The 25000-nt window shown below is 36.5% G+C and overlaps 1 protein-coding gene across 2 annotated transcripts in view; it reads right to left on the bottom strand.

Annotated features, from left to right (window-relative positions):
• The window catches only part of vclb (vinculin b), a 49209-nt gene that overhangs the window by 18252 nt on the left and 5957 nt on the right, over positions 1-25000 (bottom strand). For both annotated transcript variants that reach the window (XM_067369233.1, XM_067369234.1), the window contains exons 2-6: positions 14865-14935; positions 7090-7240; positions 6885-6993; positions 6325-6447; positions 4354-4514 (exon numbers count right to left, since the gene is read on the bottom strand). In XM_067369233.1, coding sequence (XP_067225334.1) covers positions 4354-4514; positions 6325-6447; positions 6885-6993; positions 7090-7240; positions 14865-14935 — 615 coding nt within the window. The remainder of the gene's footprint in view (positions 1-4353; positions 4515-6324; positions 6448-6884; positions 6994-7089; positions 7241-14864; positions 14936-25000) is intronic.

Genomic DNA, 25000 nt, shown 5'->3' with positions numbered 1-25000 from the left:
AATTTAGTTTATATCTCGCAATTATGACTTTATAACTCGCAATTTAGTTTATATCTCGCAATTGTGACTTTATAACTCGCAATTTAGTTTATATCTCGCAATTATGACTTTATAACTCGCAATTGTGACTATAACTCAATTTAGTTTATATCTCACAATTATGACTTTATAACTCGCAATTTAGTTTATATCTCGCAATTGTGACTTTATAACTCGCAATTGTGACTATAACTCAATTTAGTTTATATCTCACAATTATGACTTTATAACTCGCAATTTAGTTTATATCTCACAATTGTGACTTTATAACTCGCAATTTAGTTTATATCTCACAATTATGACTTTATAACTCGCAATTGTGACTATAACTCAATTTAGTTTATATCTCACAATTATGACTTTATAACTCGCAATTTAGTTTATATCTCGCAATTGGGACTTTATAACTCGCAATTTAGTTTATATATCGCAATTGTGACTTTATAACTCGCAATTTAGTTTATATCTCGCAATTGTGACTTTATAACTCGCAATTTTGTTTATATCTCACAATTATGACTTAATAACTCGCAATTGTGACTATAACTCAATTTAGTTTATATCTCACAATTATGACTTTATAACTCGCAATTTAGTTTATATCTCGCAATTGTGACTTTATAACTCGCAATTATGACTTTATAACTCGCAATTTAGTTTAGATCTCGCAATTATGACTTTATAACTCGCAATTGTGACTCTAACTCAATTTAGTTTATATCTCGCAATTATGACTTTATAACTCGCAATTTAGTTTATATCTCCAATTATGACTTTATAACTCGCAATTTAGTTTATATCTCGCAATTGTGACTATAACTCGCAATTTAGTTTATATCTCGCAATTATGACTTTATAACTCGCAATTTAGTTTATATCTCGCAATTGTGACTTTATAACTCGCAATTTAGTTTAGATCTCGCAATTATGACTTTATAACTCGCAATTGTGACTATAACTCAATTTAGTTTATATCTCGCAATAATGACTTTATAACTCGCAATTTAGTTTATATCTCACAATTATGACTTTATAACTCGCAATTGTGACTATAACTCAATTTAGTTTATATCTCGCAATAATGACTTTATAACTCGTAATTTAGTTTATATCTCACAATTATGACTTTATAACTCGCAATTTAGTTTATATCTTACAATTATGACTTTATAACTCGCAATTGTGACTATAACTCAATTTAGTTTATATCTCACAATTATGACTTTATAACTCGCAATTTAGTTTATATCTCGCAATTGTGACTTTATAACTCGCAATTTAGTTTATATCTCACAATTATGACTTTATAACTCGCAATTGTGACTAACTCAATTTAGTTTATATCTCACAATTATGACTTTATAACTCGCAATTTAGTTTATATCTCGCAATTGTGACTTTATAACTCGCAATTTAGTTTATATCTCACAATTATGACTTTATAACTCACAATTGTGACTATATCTCGCAATTATGACTTTAAAACTCGCAATTTAGCTTATATCTCACGATTATGACTTTATAACCTGCAATTGCGACTATATCTCGCAATTATGACTTTATAACTCACAATTTAGTTTATATCTCACGATTATGACTTTATATCTCGCAATTCTGAGAAAAAAAGTCATAATTGTGAGATAATAAGTCGCAATTACTTTTTTATTTTTTATTCAGTGGCAGAAACAAGCTTCCATAGAAAACTAAAGCAGCACAACTGTTTTCAACATTGATAATAATCAGAAATGTTTCTTGAGCAGCAAATCAGAATATTAGAATGATTTCTGAAGGATCATGTGACACTGAAGACTGGAGTAATGATGCTGAAAATTCAGCTTTGATCACTGGAATAAATTAGTTTATTACATATTCACATAGAAAACAGCTATTTTAAATTGTAATAATATTTCACTATTTTTTTTTTCAAATAAATGCAGCTTTGATGAGCAGGAGAAACTTATAAAAAATCTTACCAAACCCCAAACAATTGAACAGTAGTATACATATCCCCCAATCTTTCTATTTTGTCCATCCTTAAAAAATGCAGAAAACACTCAAATAATATTGTTTTTATACCCAATTTATTTTGAATTCATTGATTTAACTATTTTTGGTTCTATGTATCTTCCCATATTAGCTATATAATTAAACTATTATATAGAAAATAAAATGACAAAAAAAAAATGTAAAAATGATGACGACTCAATGTAATTTAAAAGGCACTTTTTTCATATTTTAGATGACTTGACACTGGAAAAGGAAACGTTTCTTGATTTCTGTGATGGCGATTATGAAAAGAAAAGCATGACAAACGCGTGAGATCATCTAAACGTCATATTTTCCTTCGAGCGCAGCTCCATTCCGTTAGCATCACACACGAGCGACGGGACGTCACTTCACTCTGAATCTCATCACATGTAAGCGAGGCCGAGCGACACCTGCTAACACACGGCGAGAGAGCATGCGCACAGATCTTACCTTCTACAGCGGGAGGAAAACAAACCAAGAGAGGAGAAACAAAACACAACTTTTTAACAAGAACGAGTGAGAAGAGATGAAAAACAAATAAATAAAAACACCTAAAATCCACAACCACAAGCCTAGTTCTCATAAAACCCACATCTGAAAGCTTCAGCCTTCCCAGAAACACTCACTTCCCCAAAACACAGGAATAAATCCCACAAAACATCAGTTTTTCATCCACAAAATTACAAATATTATTCTGAAGTCTATATTAGGACATTATTTTCATGACAATTTAACGTGTATTTCCCCTAAATGTTGTGCAATGAAAATTTAAGGTGTTCTGGGTCATCATTGCTAGGCTGTTGCTAGGTAGTTGTTAAGGTGTTCTGGGTGGTTGCTAGGCAGTTGCTAAGGTGTTCTGGGTGGTTGCTAGGCAGTTGCTAAGGTGTTCTGGGTGGTTGCTAATGTCAAAGTCAAAGTCAAGTTTATTTCTAGAGCACATTTAAAACAACAGAAGTTGACCAGACTGCTGTACATCCAAAATCATAAAATAAACGGGTTGCTAGGTGGTTGCTAGGGTCTTCTGGGTGGTTGCTTGGGTGTTGCTAGGAAGTTGCTAAGGTGTTCTGGGTGGTTGCTAAGGTGTTGCTAGGCAGTTAGGGTGTTCTGGGTGATTGCTAGGGGGTTGCAAGAATATCCTTGGTGGTTGCTAGGGTGTTGCTAGGCGGTTACTGAGGTGTTCTGGGTTGTTGTTAGGGTGTTTCTAGGCAGTTGCTAGGGTGTTGCTAGGCAGTTGCTAATGTCAAAGTCAAAGTCAAGTTTATTTCTAGAGCACATGTAAAACAACAGATGTGCTGTACATCCAAAATTATAAAACAAACGTGTTGCTAGGCAGTTGCTAAGGTGTTCTGGGTTGCCGCTAAGGTGTTGCTAGGCGGAAGCTAGGGTGTTCTGGGTGATTATTAGGGTGTTGCTAGGTGGTTGCTATGGTAACCCGGATGGATGCTAGGGTGTTGCTAGGTGGATGCTAAGGTATTCTGGGTGGTTGCTATTGCATTACAAGGTGGTTGCGCAAGGGTATTCTGGGTGGTTGCTAGGATGTTACTAGACGGTTGTTAGGCAAGTACTACTAATTACAAAAAACAAAAAACTAAAATGTCTAGACAAATGTACAAAATTGTCATAAAAATAATTGTCAAAAAAAAAGTATAAAATCTTGATATTCCTTGATATTCCTTTAAGATAAATATTATATCTTTGGATTTTGCTGTGGATTGTTTTTGTGAGATTGATTCACAGATCTGAGAAGCTTTTAAAAGTGTGATATGCTGATATTTTCATGCATGCAATTCAGTGTCTGCAGCGCTGAAAAAGCTCTCAAGGTTTCTACGTTCAATTCAAACACAGTTAAACCGCATCCTTTATCCTCTCTCAAGAACATGCAAGCAAAAACCCTTTTAGATGCATGTTTGAGGCAACAAATTTATTTTTAGTCCATGGACTTCTGAAACTTTGAGTCCAGTTGATTTATGATTTACGTTTGTTATTGTTTGCACATGCCCATTCCAGCCAAAATCTTCAGCCAGAAAACCAGCTCAAAACACAAAGTACAATGCAACACACACACACACATCTGTATTTACACATTTCACCCTTCAATTTAAAATTCTTCTGTTAAATCGTTCATGTTTAGAACACTAGAATGCATGTGCATGCACGTGTGTGATGTAATATGCATGAGAAATAATGTAATGGCAAAGATCCGTGCACACGTGTGAGCAGACCGTAAATCTGTGCATGTGTGAGACGTGCACATGAAGACACGGCGACCTTCGCCCTCTCACACACCTTATTGGCCCAGGCGTCCTCGTCCCAGGAGGTGAGCTGCAGCACACGGATGATCTCATTGATCTCTGCGCTCATCTTCTCCACGGTGAAGTTCCTGTTCTTCAGCGCCTCCTCAACACCCTTCCCCTGAGACGTCCTGGTCGTTACGAAGATCTTAATGCCTGCGTGAGATAAACGCTGTCAGATACAGTGAGATTCACAGCAATAAAATACACATCTACTGCAAACTCTGATTCAAGTTTGATTTGCTGATGCAATATCATTCAAAATTTTGGGGTCGGTAAGAATATTTTGTTTTTGAAATAGAGGCCTCTTATTCATTTATATCAAAAATTCAGTAAAAATAGTGAAATAATACAATGTAAAGTAATAAAGTTATAAAGTCAGAATTGCGAGATATAAAGTCAAAATTGCGTGTTATAAAGTCGGAATTGCGAGTTACAAAGTCAGAATTGCGAGATATAAAGTCAAAATTGCGTGTTATAAAGTCGGAATTGCGAGTTACAAAGTCAGAATCGCATGTTATAAAGTCGGAATTGCAAGATATAAAGTCAGAATTGCGTGTTATAAAGTCGGAATTGCGAGTTACAAAGTCAGAATCGCATGTTATAAAGTCGGAATTGCAAGATATAAAGTCAGAATTGCGTGTTATAAAGTCGGAATTGCGAGTTACAAAGTCAGAATCGCATGTTATAAAGTCGGAATTGCGTGTTATAAAGTCAGAATTGCGTGTTATAAAGTCAAAATTGCGTGTTATAAAGTCAAAATTGCAAGATATAAAGTCAAAATTGCAAGATATAAAGTCAGAATTGCAAGATATAAAGTCAGAATTGCGAGATATAAAGTCGGAATTGCGAGATATAAAGTCGGAATTGCGAGTTACAAAGTCAGAATTGCAAGATATAAAGTCAGAATTGCGTGTTAAAGTCAAAATTGCGAGTTACAAAGTCAGAATTGCAAGTTGTAAAGTCAGAATTGCAAGATATAAAGTCAGAATTGCATGTTATAAAGTCGGAATCGCAAGATACAAAGTCGGAATCGCGTGTTATAAAGTCAGAATTGCAAGATATAAAGTCGGAATTGCGTGTTATAAAGTCAGAATTGTGAGTTACAAAGTCAGAATTGCAAGTTGTAAAGTCAGAATTGCGTGTTATAAAGTCAGAATTGCGTGTTATAAAGTCAGAATTGCGAGTTACAAAGTCAGAATTGCAAGATATAAAGTCAGAATTGCATGTTATAAAGTCGGAATCGCAAGATACAAAGTCGGAATCGCGTGTTATAAAGTCAGAATTGCAAGATATAAAGTCGGAATTGCGAGATATAAAGTCGGAATTGCGTGTTATAAAGTCAGAATTGTGAGTTACAAAGTCAGAATTGCGTGTTATAAAGTCAGAATTGCGTGTTATAAAGTCAGAATTGTGAGTTACAAAGTCAGAATTGCGTGTTATAAAGTCAGAATTGCAAGTTATAAAGTCGGAATTGCGAGTTACAAAGTCAGAATTGCGTGTTATAAAGTCAGAATTGCAAGTTGTAAAGTCAGAATTGCAAGATATAAAGTCGGAATCGCATGTTATAAAGTCGGAATCGCGAGATAAAAAAGTCGGAATTGCCAGTTATAAAGTCGGAATTGCAAATGATAAAGTCAGAACTGCGAGATAAAAGGTCAGAATTTATTAATTTAATTTAATTTATAAATTCATTAATTTGTAAGAAAACAACAGCAGACAATGCAAAATATTATTGATTATTTATTTGCAACAGGTTAAATCCATATAATGCAACTAATTCGACAAACTCTAAACTTTTGAACAGTACTGTATATTGTGCACTTCTAATGCATTAAAAGCGTTCGACTAACATCACTAATGCTGGTAATTGTCACACTAATAAGAGCATTTTAAACTAACAGTGATTAATAGTGAAGTGTGAGGTATTGGAAGAGCTGTAGCTTAACGAGGTCAGAGGTCAGACCTGAGATGAGAACGGGCAGCAGCTCCTTCACGGTGTTCATGGAGTTGACCAGCATGACTCTGTGCTCCTGATGAGTTAACTCCTGCTGTCGCTCATCAATCATCTTGGCCATCTTCGTCATGCCTGTGGAAGCAAAAATACAGTGATGCTGTCATCTGGTAAACTGGGACTGATTAACCTGGAATACAATACACGACTTTAAAAAACAGATATGTGTTCTAAAATCGGCTCAAAATATCAAACATGTTTTGATATCCTCAGATTGGATGGAATCAGAGTCTGTGGCCATCATGCATTATGTGATTTTCTGTCAAATCTGTCAACTCCGACTGCCCAAAATCTACAGACTGGCACAAACTTTCAACTTTCGGCCTTGTGTGTATCATGCACAAAAACATCATGTTTTTCCTTCCACTCAAAAATAAGCAATTACAACATGCTATAATAAATGATCTGTGGGGTATTTTGGGCTGAAACTTCACAGACACATTCTGAGTACTTATTTTACACCTGGAAAAAGGAGCAAAATAGGTCCCCTTTAAAATAACTTCTATCCTGACCTGGTCCCAGGTTCTTGGTGTAAGTAATCAAATCTTCCATCGACTCCACCACCTCAGCGACTGTCAGATACTCCAGAATCCCTTTACACACACGGATGATTTTACGGACCTGAGATCAGGAAAGAGAGCAGAGATTCTGTCAGTACTGATGCACAAACTCAAACCCAGAGGAATAATCCATTAAATTGTATTAAATGCATCGTGCCTCGGCCTCATCAAACGTCAGCAGCAGGTCAGAGGTGCCGGAGAGGATCCCGCGGGAACCATCGATCAGATAATCTCTGGCTTGGACAGAATACGGGTCGGCCTTCAACATCTGAGCAGCCTGCACCAGTTTAGTGCATGCATTCTCAACCCTACAAAGAACAACACAACACAGAGAGACAGATTGTAAGTTACTGTCTTTCTCACACTCAGATCTCAACAATACGGATTTTTTTCTGCAAGCCGGTTATTTGCACTGCCAACATTATATTGGCTCCACCACAAAAGAATGATACATTTTTGTTTTTAGCAATGTACACTGCTTTTCCAAAAATGGTGTTGGTCCCTTCTGCTTACCAAGGCTCACTTTATTTGATCAAAAATACAGTAAAAATATGAAATATTATTACAATTTAAAATAGCTGTTTTCTATGTGAATATATAGTAAAGTGTAATTTATTCCTGTGATCAAAGCTGAATTTTCAGCATCATTACTCCAGTCTTCAGTGTCACATGATCCTTCAGAAATCATTCTAATATGCTGATTTGTTGCATTAGATATTTTAACTTCGTTGCATTAAAATGCAAAACTTTTTAGCATTAGATATTTTAACTTCGTTGCATTAAAATGCATAACTTTTTAGCATTAGATATTGTAACTTTGTTGCATTAAAATGTGTAAATTTGTAGCATGATATAATTTTTTGCATAAGATATATCTTTGTTGCATGTCGTAACTTTGTTGAGCCATCGTAACTTTGTAGCATGATATCTTAACTTTGTAGCATGAGATATCGTAACTTTGTTGCATGAGATATCGTAACTTTGTAGCATGATATCTTAACTTTGTAGCATTAGAAATCGTAACTTTGTTGCATGAGATATCGTAACTTTGTTGCATGAGATATCGTAACTTTGTAGCATTGGATATCGTAACTTTGTTGCATGAGATATCGTAACTTTGTAGCATTGGATATCGTAACTTTGTAGCATTGGATATCGTAACTTTGTTGCATGAGATATCGTAACTTTGTAGCATTGGATATCGTAACTTTGTTGCATGAGATATCGTAACTTTGTAGCATTGGATATCGTAACTTTGTTGCATGAGATATCGTAACTTTGTTGCATGATATCTTAACTTTGTAGCATGATATCTTAACTTTGTAGCATGATATCTTAACTTTGTAGCATTAGAAATCGTAACTTTGTTGCATGAGATATCGTAACTTTGTTGCATGAGATATCGTAACTTTGTTGCATGAGATATCGTAACTTTGTTGCATGAGATATCGTAACTTTGTTGCATGAGATATCGTAACTTTGTTGCATGAGATATCGTAACTTTGTTGCATGAGATATCGTAACTTTGTAGCATGAGATATCGTAACTTTGTAGCATGATATCTTAACTTTGTAGCATTAGATATCGTAACTGTTGCATGAGAAATCGTAACTGTTGCATGAGATATCGTAACTTTGTAGCATTGGATATCGTAACTTTGTTGCATGAGATATCGTAACTTTGTAGCATTAGATATCTTAACTGTAGCATGAGATATCGTAACTTTGTAGCATTAGATATCGCAACTTTGTAGCATGATATCGTAACTTTGTTGCATGAGATATCATAACTTTGTAGCATTACATATCGTAACTTTGTTGCATGAGAAATCGTAACTTTGTTGCATGAGATATCGTAACTTTGTTGCATGAGATATCGTAACTTTGTTGCATGAGATATCGTAACTTTGTTGCATGAGATATCGTAACTTTGTAGCATTAGATATCGTAACTTTGTAGCATTAGATATCGTAACTTTGTTGCATGAGAAATCGTAACTGTTGCATGAGATATCGTAACTTTGTAGCATTGGATATCGTAACTTTGTTGCATGAGATATCGTAACTTTGTAGCATTAGATATCTTAACTGTAGCATGAGATATCGTAACTTTGTAGCATTAGATATCGCAACTTTGTTGCATGATATCGTAACTTTGTTGCATGAGATATCGTAACTTTGTTGCATGAGATATCGTAACTTTGTAGCATTGTATATCGTAACTTTGTTGCATGAGATATCGTAACTTTGTTGCATGAGATATCGTAACTTTGTTGCATGAGATATCGTAACTTTGTTGCATGAGATATCGTAACTTTGTTGCATGAGATATCGTAACTTTGTTGCATGAGATATCGTAACTTTGTAGCATTGGATATCGTAACTTTGTTGCATGAGATATCGTAACTTTGTAGCATTGGATATCGTAACTTTGTTGCATGAGATATCGTAACTTTGTAGCATTGGATATCGTAACTTTGTTGCATGAGATATCGTAACTTTGTAGCATTGGATATCGTAACTTTGTTGCATGAGATATCGTAACTTTGTTGCATGAGATATCGTAACTTTGTTGCATGAAATATCGTAACTTTGTAGCATGATATCTTAACTTTGTAGCATTAGAAATCGTAACTTTGTTGCATGAGATATCGTAACTTTGTTGCATGAGATATCGTAACTTTGTTGCATGAGAAATCGTAACTGTTGCATGAGATATCTTAACTTTGTAGCATTGGATATCGTAACTTTGTTGCATGAGATATCGTAACTTTGTATCATTAGATATCTTAACTGTAGCATGAGATATCGTAACTTTGTAGCATTAGATATTGCAACTTTGTTGCATGATATCGTAACTTTGTTGCATGAGATATCGTAACTTTGTAGCATGATATCTTAACTTTGTAGCATTAGAAATCGTAACTTTGTTGCATGATATATCGTAACTTTGTTGCATGAGATATCGTAACTTTGTAGCATTGTATATCGTAACTTTGTTGCATGAGATATCGTACCTTTGTTGCATGAGATATCGTAACTTTGTTGCATGAGATATCGTAACTTTGTTGCATGAGATATCGTAACTTTGTTGCATGAGATATCGTAACTTTGTTGCATGAGATATCGTAACTTTGTAGCATGATATCTTAACTTTGTAGCATTAGAAATTGTAACTTTGTTGCATGAGATATCGTAACTTTGTTGCATGAGATATCGTAACTTTGTTGCATGAGATATCGTAACTTTGTTGCATGAGATATCGTAACTTTGTTGCATGAGAAATCGTAACTGTTGCATGAGATATCGTAACTTTGTAGCATTGGATATCGTAACTTTGTTGCATGAGATATCGTAACTTTGTAGCATTAGATATCTTAACTGTAGCATGAGATATCGTAACTTTGTAGCATTAGATATCGCAACTTTGTTGCATGATATCGTAACTTTGTTGCATGAGATATCGTAACTTTGTAGCATGATATCTTAACTTTGTAGCATTAGAAATCGTAACTTTGTTGCATGAGATATCGTAACTTTGTAGCATTAGATATCGTAACTTTGCTGCATGAGATATCGTAACTTTGTTGCATGAGATATCGTAACTTTGTAGCATTAGATATTGTAACTTTGTTGGAAGAGATATCGTAACTTTGTTGGAAGATATCGTAACTTTGTTGCATGAGATATCGTAACTTTGTAGCATTATATATCGTAACTGTAGCATTAGAAATCGTAACTTTGTTGCATGAGATATCGTAACTTTGTATCATTAGATATCTTAACTGTAGCATGAGATATTGTAACTTTGTAGCATTAGATATTGCAACTTTGTTGCATGATATCGTAACTTTGTTGCATGAGATATCGTAACTTTGTAGCATGATATCTTAACTTTGTAGCATTAGAAATCGTAACTTTGTTGCATGATATATCGTAACTTTGTTGCATGAGATATCGTAACTTTGTAGCATTGTAAATCGTAACTTTGTAGCATTGTAAATCGTAACTTTGTTGCATGAGATATCGTACCTTTGTTGCATGAGATATCGTAACTTTGTTGCATGAGATATCGTAACTTTGTTGCATGAGATATCGTAACTTTGTAGCATGATATCTTAACTTTGTAGCATTAGAAATTGTAACTTTGTTGCATGAGATATCGTAACTTTGTTGCATGAGATATCGTAACTTTGTTGCATGAGATATCGTAACTTTGTTGCATGAGAAATCGTAACTGTTGCATGAGATATCGTAACTTTGTAGCATTGGATATCGTAACTTTGTTGCATGAGATATCGTAACTTTGTAGCATTAGATATCTTAACTGTAGCATGAGATATCGTAACTTTGTAGCATTAGATATCGCAACTTTGTTGCATGATATCGTAACTTTGTTGCATGAGATATCGTAACTTTGTAGCATGATATCTTAACTTTGTAGCATTAGAAATCGTAACTTTGTTGCATGAGATATCGTAACTTTGTAGCATTAGATATCGTAACTTTGCTGCATGAGATATCGTAACTTTGTTGCATGAGATATCGTAACTTTGTAGCATTAGATATTGTAACTTTGTTGGAAGAGATATCGTAACTTTGTTGGAAGATATCGTAACTTTGTTGCATGAGATATCGTAACTTTGTAGCATTATATATCGTAACTGTAGCATTAGAAATCGTAACTTTGTTGCATGAGATATCGTAACTTTGTTGCATGAGATATCGTAACTTTGTAGCATTAGATATTGTAACTTTGTTGGAAGAGATATCGTAACTTTGTTGGAAGAGATATCGTAACTTTGTTGGAAGAGATATCGTAACTTTGTTGCATGAGATATCGTAACTTTGTAGCATATCTTAACTTTGTAGCATTAGAAATCGTAACTGTTGCATGAGATATCGTAACTTGGTTGCATGAGATATCGTAACTTTGTAGCATTTGATGTCGTAACTTTGTTGCATGAGATATCGTAACTTTGTAGCATGAGATATCGTAACTTTGTAGCATGAGATATCGTAACTTTGTAGCATATCTTAACTTTGTAGCATTAGAAATCGTAACTGTTGCATGAGATATCGTAACTTTGTTGCATGAGATATCGTAACTTTGTAGCATTAGATGTCGTAACTTTGTTGCATGAGATATCGTAACTTTGTAGCATTAGATATCGTAACTTTGTTGCATGAGATATCGTAACTTTGTAGCATTAGATATCGTAACTTTGTTGCATGAGATATCGTAACTTTGTAGCATGAGATATCGTAACTTTGTAGCATGATATCGTAACTTTGTAGCATGAGATATCGTAACTTTGTTGCATGAGATATCGTAACTTTGTTGCATGAGATATCGTAACTTTGTAGCATTAGATATCGTAACTTTGTTGCATGAGATATCGTAACTTTGTTGCATGAGATATCGTAACTTTGTTGCATGAGATATCGTAACTTTGTAGCATTAGATATCGTAACTTTGTTGCATGAGATATCGTAACTTTGTAGCATTAGATATCGTAACTTTGTAGCATGAGATATCGTAACTTTGTTGCATGAGATATCGTAACTTTGTTGCATGAGATATCGTAACTTTGTAGCATTAGATATCGTAACTTTGTTGCATGAGATATCGTAACTTTGTAGCATGAGATATCGTAACTTTGTAGCATGATATCGTAACTTTGTAGCATGAGATATCGTAACTTTGTTGCATGAGATATCGTAACTTTGTTGCATGAGATATCGTAACTTTGTAGCATTAGATATCGTAACTTTGTTGCATGAGATATCGTAACTTTGTAGCATGAGATATCGTAACTTTGTAGCATGATATCGTAACTTTGTAGCATGAGATATCGTAACTTTGTTGCATGAGATATCGTAACTTTGTTGCATGAGATATCGTAACTTTGTTGCATGAGATATCGTAACTTTGTAGCATGAGATATCGTAACTTTGTAGCATGATATCGTAACTTTGTAGCATGAGATATCGTAACTTTGTAGCATTAGATATCGTAACTTTGTTGCATGAGATATCGTAACTTTGTAGCATGATATCTTAACTTTGTAGCATTAGAAATCGTAACTTTGTAGCATGAGATATCGTAACTTTGTTGCATTAGATATTGTAACTTTGTTGCATTAGATATCGTAACTTTGTTGCATTAGATATCGTAACTTTGTTGCAGTAGATGTTGTAACTTGTTTACATTTGTTGGATGTTCTGGATGTTTACATTTGCATCTACATGTTATGATACTTTATTGTATTTATTTTTAGTTAATTACTCCCCAACACTGTCTGTCCCACATGGATGCGTTTCCATTCACAGCTCAGCATCCCTAAATCACATAGTAGTGACTTATTAGGCACACACAGACACACACACAGACACACACACAGACACACACACAGACACACACACAGACACAGACACACACACAGACACAGACACACACACAGACACAGACACACACACAGACACAGACACACACACAGACACACACACAGACACACACACAGACACACACACAGACACAGACACACACACAGACACAGACACACACACAGACACAGACACACACACAGACACACACACAGACACACACACAGACACAGACACACACACAGACACACACGTCCTTATTCATCTGTGTCCGACTGTCATCAGGAGGGTTTTGTTGTAGTTGCAGGATGGAGACTGGTGTCATATTTCTCTGTGACAGACTGCAGCTGTGTGTGTGTGTGTGTGTGTGTGTGTGTGTGTGTGTGTGTGTGTGTGTGTGTGTGTGTGTGTGTGTGTACGTGCATGAGTTACAGGACAGCAAGGTCACGAATGTGTGTGTGTGTGTGTGTGTGTGTGTGTGCGGCAGGGAGATGTGAAGGCTCCAGTAATGCATGTGAATGTTAATCAGCATTAATGCATCAGGCCACACACAAACAGAAACTATATTTAGAGAGGAAACATACAGCAGGTTGTTCATTATGTGTGTGTCAGTGTTTCCAGTAATCCATACGTTCTCCCTGAGCACAGCAGAATGAATTCATGTGTGACTCACAGGAGCTTCAGGATCGATGCAGCTGCACAAGAACATCTCGTCTCCATCTTTGTTAAAAGCTAAAGCCTTTTGGACTCGTAGAAGGGATCATTATTGTAAATAAATCAAGTTTGATTACAAAAAGAATGACTCAACATCTGAGTAAACGCTAAACAGCTGACAATGACCCACGAAAACAGCATATTTGTTGGCTTTCAGATGAGCAACAAAAAACTCAAACTCTCTGTGAACCAGTACATATGGAGCAGGGTTTGAGGTTGAGGTTGAATTGTGGGTTCTAATCTGCCGTTTGATAAATATGGCTATTTCCGGTTTTACTTTATTTAGTTATTCCCTTAAACAACCTTAAACAAAGACTCATTTTGTGTCGTACGGGTTTGGAACGTCATGGTTCGTGGCATTTGTGTGTGAACTATGCATTTATGTTGAGTAAAATTTATTGTTATGCAAATGAGCTGCAGGGCCAACCAATGAGAGCAGAGATATGCATCATCTGACTGATACTTTGTTGCATGTTGCAGATTTCACCTCAAGTCACCAACTCTTGTGGGTGCAAAACGATTTCAGTGTGAACAACAATAAAAAATGATCTATTTTCCATAACTCAAGGTTTTGTGTGCGTTCTGAGGCAATAACATGTGAAAGAGCTCCAGTGATCCTCTCAGGAGGTGTAGTTGTGTTTGCTCATGAGCGCAGCTGCTCCAGCATGTCTGCACCTGATTTATTAGTCAACACACCTGCATTAGAGCACTTCCTCTCTCAACAAACACACACACACACACACACACACACACACACACACACACACACACACACACACACACACACACACACACACACACACACACACACACACACACACACAGTCTCTTACTTGATAAAGGCAGGAGGCATGTCTCTCCTCATGATGGCATCCTCAGTGGTCTGAACCGTCTCTTTGCCCACCTGCAGTGAACATACACACAAAACACACTTAATAAATACATGTATAAACCATACGGCACAAATCACAACACACTCTCAAACATGAAGATCATCTGAAATAGAACAGCACTAAGTTTACTTTCCAGAATGCATGAATTTATTACAACAAAAACGTAACTACATGCCATCATTTAACCTGTTAACTGTGAAGAAAATGCACTATCTAAACTTAAATGGTTGTAATTCAAGAATACTCTACAACTGTAAAAGGAAATCAAAGCCAAAAATCTGAACAATTTGTGTTCCAAATTTCAGGTTGATATCTCAAAAAATGAGCTTTCAGTAAGATTTAGTTTGGGCGCAGTACCACACTTTTTCACTAGATGACAACCAAGCTCCATTTCTGACCATATAAGGGCGCCTCCATTTCCATAGAGTGATCTGAGCCATATATTTCCATTATTTTCATACAATTTATGAAGTATACATCCTATATACAGTAGAAGTAGTATGGGAAGTTTGGCAGAAAATTGATATGAATTCAGCCTTTAATAAACATAAAAATAACATGAATGTGGGTTACAGATCGCCGCCACAATCGTAAATGTATTTTTTTTTCTTTAAAAAGAAATTTCCAGACCTTTTTTTCTCAAAAAATTGAATGGATGTTATCTTTTGAACTCCTGGCATGAAAACAAACAAACATTTCAATCAATCTTTAATGATTTTTCATGTTCATCGCTATTTCAAAATAAAGGTCTGAACATGCCTTATGAGTATGAAAATATGCTTGTTGCAAATTGATAAATTACTGCTCCTATGTAATTTATTTTGAAAATCAGTCACCAAATATGTAAACTAGAGATTCTAAGCTTTCAAACGATATATAGTTTGTCAAGATTAGTTTAGGTTTAGTATAGAATATTACTGTTTTAAATATGTAATGGCTGTGGGCCCACCGGTGGGCCCGTTAACAGGTTAAAGAGGACCTGTAACGCCCCTTTCACAAGATGTAATATCAGTCTCTGGTGTCTCCAGAATGTGTCTGTGAAGTTTCAGCTCAAAATCCCCCACAGATCATTTATTATAGCTTGTCAAATTTGCCTCTATTTGGGTGTGAGCAAAAACATGCCGTTTTTGTGTGTGTCCCTTTAAATGCAAATGAGCTGCTGCTACCCACCCCCTTTCCAGAAGTCAAGTCAAGTCAAATTTATTTATATAGCGCTTTTACAATTGGTAATTGTTTCAAAGCAGCTAGAAGGAGAGAAGAAGGCGGAGCTTTAACAGCTCAACAACAACAAAGCTGGAGAATCTCACGTAGCCAAAATGATGGCATGTCAACAACACTCTACTACAACAACTCTTCCTCTTCTCTAAAGCAGCCCAACATGGCCCCGCCCCCTTTTTTGCATGTTCTCGGGGGCGGGGTTTATGTAAATTTTAGGTTTAGTGATGTCACCAACCCGGAAAGAAGCTTGTTGTAGTCCCTACCAGCCATTAAAAAGCGATTATTGAGCGAACTTTGAGCATTGTAACTTGATTCGAAAGATGTTCAATGTCTTGAAAATCATTTGGTTGCAGTTTTTTTAAAGTAATTAATTCCCAACGCAAAAGACACAACTTAAGAGACAAACCCAACTCTGCGACGCGAGTCAGACGTGACCACTAATTCTGGCTCATTTCAACAGCCCACTCTTATGAGTCAGTATTTATTCCAGATAATGACAGACACGCACCGAACAGGTCTGCTGTCATCCAGATGACTTCATGTTTGGTTCCTCTCCAGCATCGGCGGTTGGCAATGTGATCTCACTTACAAAACTCAAAGCCACGTTCAACGTCTTTTTCTTCCAAAATTAGCTCACTGATGTTATGCAACTCTGTATGATCCTCAGCATATTAAAGCAAACTAGAAACAGCATTCACAAGACGTTTTACTTCTGTAATGTGATGCAAATCTGAAGTTCTGTGATATTCTGGTCTGTAAATATGCCTCATTTCCCTCTTTCAGTTTAAGTCAATTACACAGTTTAAGGAATCATGCATGTCTGCTGCACAAATGAGGTTTAATACTTAAAGGATTAGTTTACTATTTCAAATTTCCTGATGATTTACTCACCCATGTCATCCAAGATGTTTATGTCTTACTTCGGTTGAAAAGAAAAATGGAATTTTCTCCATATAGTGGACTTCACTGGGGTTCAATGAGTCCAAATGTCAGTTTCAGTGCAGCTTCAAAGAGCTCTACATGATCCCAGACGAGGAATAAGAGTCTTATCTAGAGAAACCATCACTCATTTTCTAAAAAAATAAATAAAAATTATATGCTTTTTAACCACAAATGCTCGTCTTGCAGTGCTCCATGCATGACGTAATCATGTTGGAAAGGTGGAAGTACCGCAGTAGGGCGAAAAACTCATTTTCTCTTCCATGTTCAAAATCGTCCAACATTGTTGTTTAACTTTTTTTGTAAAGGCCGTTTGAGTTAGCTTTTGCACGTTTGCTTTGTAAACACTGGATTGGTACTTTCGTGACCTTTCCAACATGATTAGGTCATGCGTTGCAGGAGAGCAGTGCAAGATGAGCATTTGTGCTTAAAAAGCATATAAATTTTTATTTTTTATCAGAAAATGAGCGATGGTTTCTCTAGATAAGACTCTTATTCCTCGTCTGGGATCATGTAGAGCTCTTTGAAACTGACATTTGGACCCGGTGAAACCCAGTGAAGTCCACTATATGGAGAAAAAAATCCAATAAAAAAAAAAAAAGTTTTCTTTTCAACTAAAGAAAGACAGACATGAACATCTTAAATGACATGAGGGTGAATAAATTATCAGGAAATTTTAATTCTGAAGTGAACTAATCCTTTAGGAGGTTTATTCAAATCAATAACCCTGAACATGAACAATACAGTAATAGTAATGTTTGCCTCAGCAATCAAGCGCAGGATTCATGTTCGGACGAATCAGCAGCAGCAGCGGATGATGTCAGATCAGATTCAAAGCACATTCCTCTGTTTTTTTCCACTCACTCTCTGTCTGTTTCCTCACAAAAGAGAGCAGTATGTTCTTCTAGTATGAGCTGCTCAGCTAAAAGAGAAACTGCTTGGCAGTGACACTACAGACATTCCAGCCATTTGTGTTTAACACACACACACACACACACACACACACACACACACACACACACACACACACACACACACACACACACACACACACACACACACACACACACACACACACACACACACACACACACACACACACGCTGCTGTCAGGTTACACCTTTCCCTTTAGACAGGTAAGAACAGGTTTAGTCACAAATCCTACACTCTAAAAAAATGCTGGGCTAAAAACAACCGAAGTTGGGTTGAAAATGGACAATCCCAGCGATTGGGTTGAGTTAAATGTTTGCCCGATCTGCTGGGTAGTTTTATTTAACTCAACTATTGTTTAAAAGTTACTGTATTGTTTGCTTAAAATGAACCCAAAAAACACTCTAAAAAATGTTTGGTTAAAAACAACCCAAGTTGGGTTGAAAATGGACAAACCCAGCAATTGGGTTGTTTTAACCCAGTGGTTGGGTTAAATGTTTGGCCAACCTGCTGGGTAGTTTTATTTAACCCAACTACTGATTAAAAATGACTATATGGCTGGCTTAAAATGAACCCAAAATAGGTGAGAAATTAAAAATCAGACACATAATTACTAGAGGCAACAATAATAATCAAAGGGTGATCATTTATTAATAAGCAATTCAATAAATGTTTATTGTTTATTATTCATTATCTTATTAATAAATGCTCATTTATTAAACATATTAATAAATGTTAATTTCCAGCATATTTTGGGTTCATTTTAAGCAGGCAATACAGTAATTTTTATACAACAGTTGAGTTAAATAAAACTACCCAGCACGTTGGGCAAACATTTGACCCAACCACTGGGTTAAAACAACGCCAATTGCTGGGTTTGTCCATTTTCAACCCAACTTGAGTGTATGTTGGGAACTTGCGCTCACGTACATCTCTCAACGACAATAATTGCATTATAAGTCACTTTGGAATATAAATCACAACACGTTTCAGAAGATAAAAAAGGCTTTTATTCTGGAAAAAATATGTTAAATTAAAGGGATAGTTCACCCAAAAATGAAAATTTGATGTTTATCTGCTTAACCCCAGTGCATCCAAGATGTAGATGACTTTTTTTCTTCAGTCGAACGCAAATTATGATTTTTAACTGCAACCGCTGCTGTCTGTCAGTCAAATAATAGCAGTGATTGGGAACTTGAACAATAAGAGTCGAAAAAACTTCCATAGACAAATCCAAATTAAACCCTGCGGATCGTGACGGCACATTGATGTCCTAAGACACGAAACGATCGGTTTGTGCGAGAAACCAAACAGTATTTATATCATTTTTTACCTCTAAAACACCACTATGTCCAACTTCGTTCAGCTTCCGGTTAGTGAGGTCAGATCGCGCTCTGATAACGGAAGTGATGTCTCGCGCTCATTGAAGTATATGGGCGAGACATCACTTCCGTCATCACAACGCGTTTTTTGACCTCACTAACAGGAAGCTGAACGAAGTTGGACACAGTGGTGTATTAGAGGTAAAAATTATATAAATAATGTTCGGTTTCTCACACAAACCGATCGTTTCGTGTCTTAGGACATTAATGTGTCGTCACGAGCCGCAGGTTTTAATTTTGATTTGTCTAAGCACGTTTTATTTACTGTTATAGTTGAAGTTCCCATCTACTGCTATTATTTGACTGACAGACAGCAGCGGTTGCAGTTAAAAATCATAATTTGCGTTCGACTGAAGAAAAAGAGTCACCTACATCTTGGATGCACTGGGGTTAAGCAGATAAACATCAAATTTTCATTTTTGGGTGAACTATCCCTTTAAATACATTAAAACAAACAAGTATAAACGCAGTTCATATGACTTATTTCTGCTATATTCCAAGTCAACAGGCCAAAATTGAAAATATTTCTTCCCTGAAATATTCTCCTCTGACGCAGCTTATGAACCTCGCTCGCACTAATGTTCAATTCAAACATGACGAGTTCACAAGAAAACGCCATTTCAGTCTTTCTACTTCAACAGTTTCACAGCTAATTCAATGTGTTACTTGACCTTTTTTTATCTTTGTTGTACAAACAAAGCAATCGCATGACTTCAGACTCAAAATATAGTGAATGATTCATATGAACTACTTTCATGGTGCTTTTTTCCATCATTCTTGAAACTCCACAGCCTCATTCCTCATTATGACAATTAAAACATCCTCTTTTGTGTTCCACTGAAGAAGGAAAGTCATTTTGAGAGTGAGTAAATGATAACATTTTCACTTCTGGGTCAACTAGTACTTGAAGGCCTCAAGCATCTTGTAAGACACCAAACAACCACAGGTTTTGAGAAGCATTCAGGCTGATACATCACTCATTGATGAAGTCACTTCCTTTAACCCTCATTACAACTCTGTAACACTTCAGCATTCAGCCACTGATGAAAGAGTTCATGGAGAGATCTGAACACTGAATGTGAGGAAGCTCTGCTCGCCGCCGCTGACAATCTGCTCGGGTTCGGCTAACAGACGCTTCTTTGTACCCGCGCCTCAATGCTCTACAGAGCTCTTGTGCTCAACTCGATTAAATAAGACAATCATCCACAATCATCTTATTTGAAAACTGAGTTGAGTTATCACAGCACTGAATACCAGCAAAATAGAGTAAGAGAGTAAAAAGAGGCTAGTGAAAACTCTTGGACAATTGCAGAAATGTCACTTTAAATCAAATTAGTGCTATGCATCCAATAAAAAGACATGCACAAACTACAATATACCGAATAAATCCCTCAATCCGCAACTGACTTTGCCTCAGCAGAGGCTGTGATTGGATAACTGGACTAACCAGCGGACCAGTCGCATCGCAGCATCTCAAATGTTGGTTTGGTGATTCTGAAACGCCCGAGTCAAAGTCTGTCATCGGAATGATTTTGTTTAACTCGTCTCACACGATTGTGTTCCCAAACACCAGCATCCGAACTTAAGATCACATGAGAGCCTTTATTGGGTTCGTCTGATGCTGAGATGCAACTCATTTATGATGGAGGAAAAAAAACAACAAAAAAAGGAGTGCGATTGCAGCAACTTCTATTTTAATAACTGATATTTTGCACCAAATTTCCAGGAAGTGATGATTTAGTTTTCTTGAACACAAGAGATGATTTATTTGCCAATGTTTTATGCAATATTCCAATTTTTTGTATACGCTAAATTTGCAACTTTGGTGTTGATGCAATCATATACTGAACATTTATTGATTAGGGATGTCGAAAAATTCTAAATTTTGAAAATCAACTAAGACTGCATGAATGAATGACTTTTTGACTAATAAGTCAATGTTTGTAGTGGGACGCTAAAAAACAGATGTTACGTTAACAGGGATGAACTCCTATTATGCCTCTTTCACAAGATGTAATATAAGTCTCTCCAGAATGTGTCTGTGAAATTTCAGCTCAAAATCCCCCACAGATCATTTATTATAGCTTGTCAAATTTGCCTCTATTTGTGAGCAAAAACACGCCGTTTTTGTGTGTGTCCCTTTAAATGCAAATGAGCTGCTTCTCCGGCCCCTTTCCAGAAGAGGGCGGAGCTTTAACAGCTCAACAACAACAAAGCTGGAGAATCTCACGCAGACAAAATGGCGATTTTGTTCAGCCTTACATTGTTCAAACCGGAGTCGACACTGATGGAGAGACTCAGGAAGAAGTTACAACTTTTAGACGTTTCTGAATGGTTAGTGGATAAATTGATGTAGTTGCTGTGGAGTCGATTCAACTCATCCACTAGCATGTGCCGTCATGTTCATCTTTTGTGTTGAATTGACCCTCGTTTGTGAAGCAGTCCGGCGTAAAATGACGGCATGACAACAACACTCGACTACAACAACTCTTCCTCTTCTCTAAAGCAGACCAACATGGCCCAGCCCCCTTTGTTGTGTGTTCTTGGGGGTGGGGTTTATGTAAATTGAGGTTTGTGATGTCACCAACCCAGGAAGAAGCTCGTTGTAGTCCTTAAAAAGCGATTTCTGTAAAGAAAATATCTCCTTTGCACTGAACTTTGAGCATCGTAACTTTGCAGATGGTGTTTATGATCAAACCGCAACATTACACACTAACTAAAGTTAGTGAAATCATAATCAAGGACTCCTCTAAATATAGATTAATCTTTGTTAAACTGTGTTTTGTTGTTTGATTAGCATCAATGATAGACAACAGCAGGTATTTATAGGCTGCTGTCACTTTAAAACCGAATGCACGGATCCAATATAACATCTTTCTCAAGAAATCGTTATTGAAGTACTTAAAGTGTGCTTTAAGTAATAAACTGGAAGAAAAGTTGCATTTTTTGCTAATCTGAAAAATTACCCAATAAATCAAAAACCGTAATATGATACAAACTGTGAGTTTTATGATCCATTGAACCACTAGACATAAGACAAATCAATCCTGACCCTAATCCAACCATTTCACTCTCTACAGCGTTTATAAACCCTTTTAATTAACCTCATAAACCACAGCCAAATCCTCACTAACTTTCCATCCACAAAAGCAATAAAATATCTGGCACGCAAACAACCCAACAACACTCCATGTGATTGATATTTAAACTAAATTCTGCATGAATGAAGCCCTGCAGACACCAAGTTTCCAAAGCTGACGTTCCTCCTAAAGGGTTATTTAGGAACACATTATCTCAGCGTGTAATTAAACTGCTTTCCCCGGCAACAGGCTGATGATAAACATTCCCTTCTGTGTGCACCGGGTGAATGAGAGAGACATATATCTGCTGTAACCACTGCAAACAACAATCAGCTTCACAGTCCTTCCTGAGGAATTAGTGAATAAAACCTTCTTTTCTCTCAGTCCGTCTCTCTTACCAGAACATCTGCTGGAACATTATAATCCGGAGACAAAGCCAAAGCTTCCGGACGTGCAGAGTTTCCTCATCCAGAGCGCACCATCCCCCTCCATCCATTAGTTTGAGGACATGATCTGAAGACACCCACAGGGGAAACTTCCTCAGATCATTTCAAAGACAATCTGGAGAGAGTAAAGATTTCCCAAATGTCCCATCTGATGATGATATTTGGAACATTTAGTAAGTAATTGCTTAATTTTGGAAGTCTTGAAACTATTACTAAGAAACTCTCTTAGAAAATAAGACATGATTTACAGTAACTTTGATTAATGCAAACTGTCCCAAAGAAAATCGGTAAAGTTTTACATGTTTGCGCCAATCAGACTGCTTCACAAACGAGGGTATTTTCAAGGTTAATTCTGAAACACACAAGGCTGAACGCTGCTACTGACAGTTTCTGACATTTTCAGTTCGTGAGATTGCCCTGTTTTGTTGTTGCCACCGATATGCCAGAGCATGAGCTCTTGAAGCTGATATACTGAACATTTATTGATTAGGGATGTCGAAATATTCTAATTTTCAAAATCAACTAAGACTGCATGAATGAATGACTTTTTGACTAATAAGTCAATGTTTGTAGTGGGACGCTAAAAACAGCATGCAATGCGACATAAGACGTTACGTTAACAGGGATGAACTCCTATTATGCCTCTTTCACAAGATGTAATATAAGTCTCTCCAGAATGTGTCTGTGAAGTTTCAGCTCAAAATCCCCCACATATCATTTATTATAGCTTGTCAAATTTGCCCCTATTTGTGAGCAAAAACACGCCGTTTTTGTGTGTGTCCCTTTAAATGCAAATGAGCTGCTGCTCCGGCCCCTTTCCAGAAGAGGGCGGAGCTTTAACAGCTCAACAACAACAAAGCTGGAGAATCTCACGCAGACAAAATGACAAAAGTGTTCAGCCTTACATTGTTCAAACCGGAGTCGACACTGATGGAGAGACTCAGGAAGAAGTTACAACTTTTAGACGTTTCTGAATGGTTAGTGGATAAATTGATGTAGTTGCTGTGGAGTTGATTCAACTCATCCACTAGCATGTGCCGTCATGTTCATCTTTTGTGTTGAATTGAGCCTCGTTTGTGAAGCAGTCCGGCGTAAAATGACGGCATGACAACAACACTCGACTACAACAACTCTTCCTCTTCTCTAAAGCAGACCAACATGGCCCCGCCCCCTTTGATGTGTGTTCTCGGGGGCGGGGTTTATGTAAATTGAGGTTTGTGATGTCACCAACCCAGGAAGAAGCTCGTTGTAATCCTTAAAAAGCGATTTCTGTAAAAGAAAATATCTATTTTGCACTGAACTTTGAGTGTCGTAACTTCTTAAAAACTCTATTATGTTGACAAAATGAAACAGGAATTATGAACCTTGTATCATTTTGTGCCGGACTGCTTCACAAACGAGGGTATTTTCAAGGTTAATTCTGAAACACACAAAGCTGAACGCCAGCACTGACAGTTTCTGACATTTTCAGTGCGTGAGACTGCCCTGTTTTGTTGTTGCCACCGATATGCCAGAGCATGAGCTCTTGAAGCTCCGCCCTCTTCTGGAAAGGGGGCCGGGAGTAGCAGCTCATTTGCATTTAAAGGGACACATACAAAAATCATCTGTGGGGTGAAACTTCACAGACACAGGCTGGGGAAACCAAAGACTTATTTTTTTACATCTTAGGGCATAAAAGGTCCCCTTTAAGTGTTCATTTTATTGCACTTGCACAGATTTCAATTATAATACATATCTTCAAAAAAAAAATCAGAAATCTCTACTTCAGCAGCTTTACATACACCAAACGTTTATTTCACATTTATATTATGAAGGTTTTTACAGAGGGGTTTGTTTATACAAGGAATTATGAACCAATGTACAGATTTCTGTTCTGGAAATGTATGCAAAATAGTGCATATTTAATTCAATTAAATTTACACATTTCAGAAAACTTTTATGAAAAAATGTATGCAAATTTATATACAATTCTTAATGTAATCAAACAACATAATTAGCTGACGATTTATACGAGTCGTGCGGTAGATGTGATACTGAGCAGATGCTGTGAAAGATCAAATTTCGGTCTAAAGCAACTTCCT

This window comes from Chanodichthys erythropterus, chromosome 19 (assembly GCF_024489055.1).
Source record: "Chanodichthys erythropterus isolate Z2021 chromosome 19, ASM2448905v1, whole genome shotgun sequence".
Taxonomy (NCBI): Eukaryota; Metazoa; Chordata; class Actinopteri; order Cypriniformes; family Xenocyprididae; genus Chanodichthys; species Chanodichthys erythropterus.
This window is presented reverse-complemented; position numbering and strand designations above follow the sequence as displayed.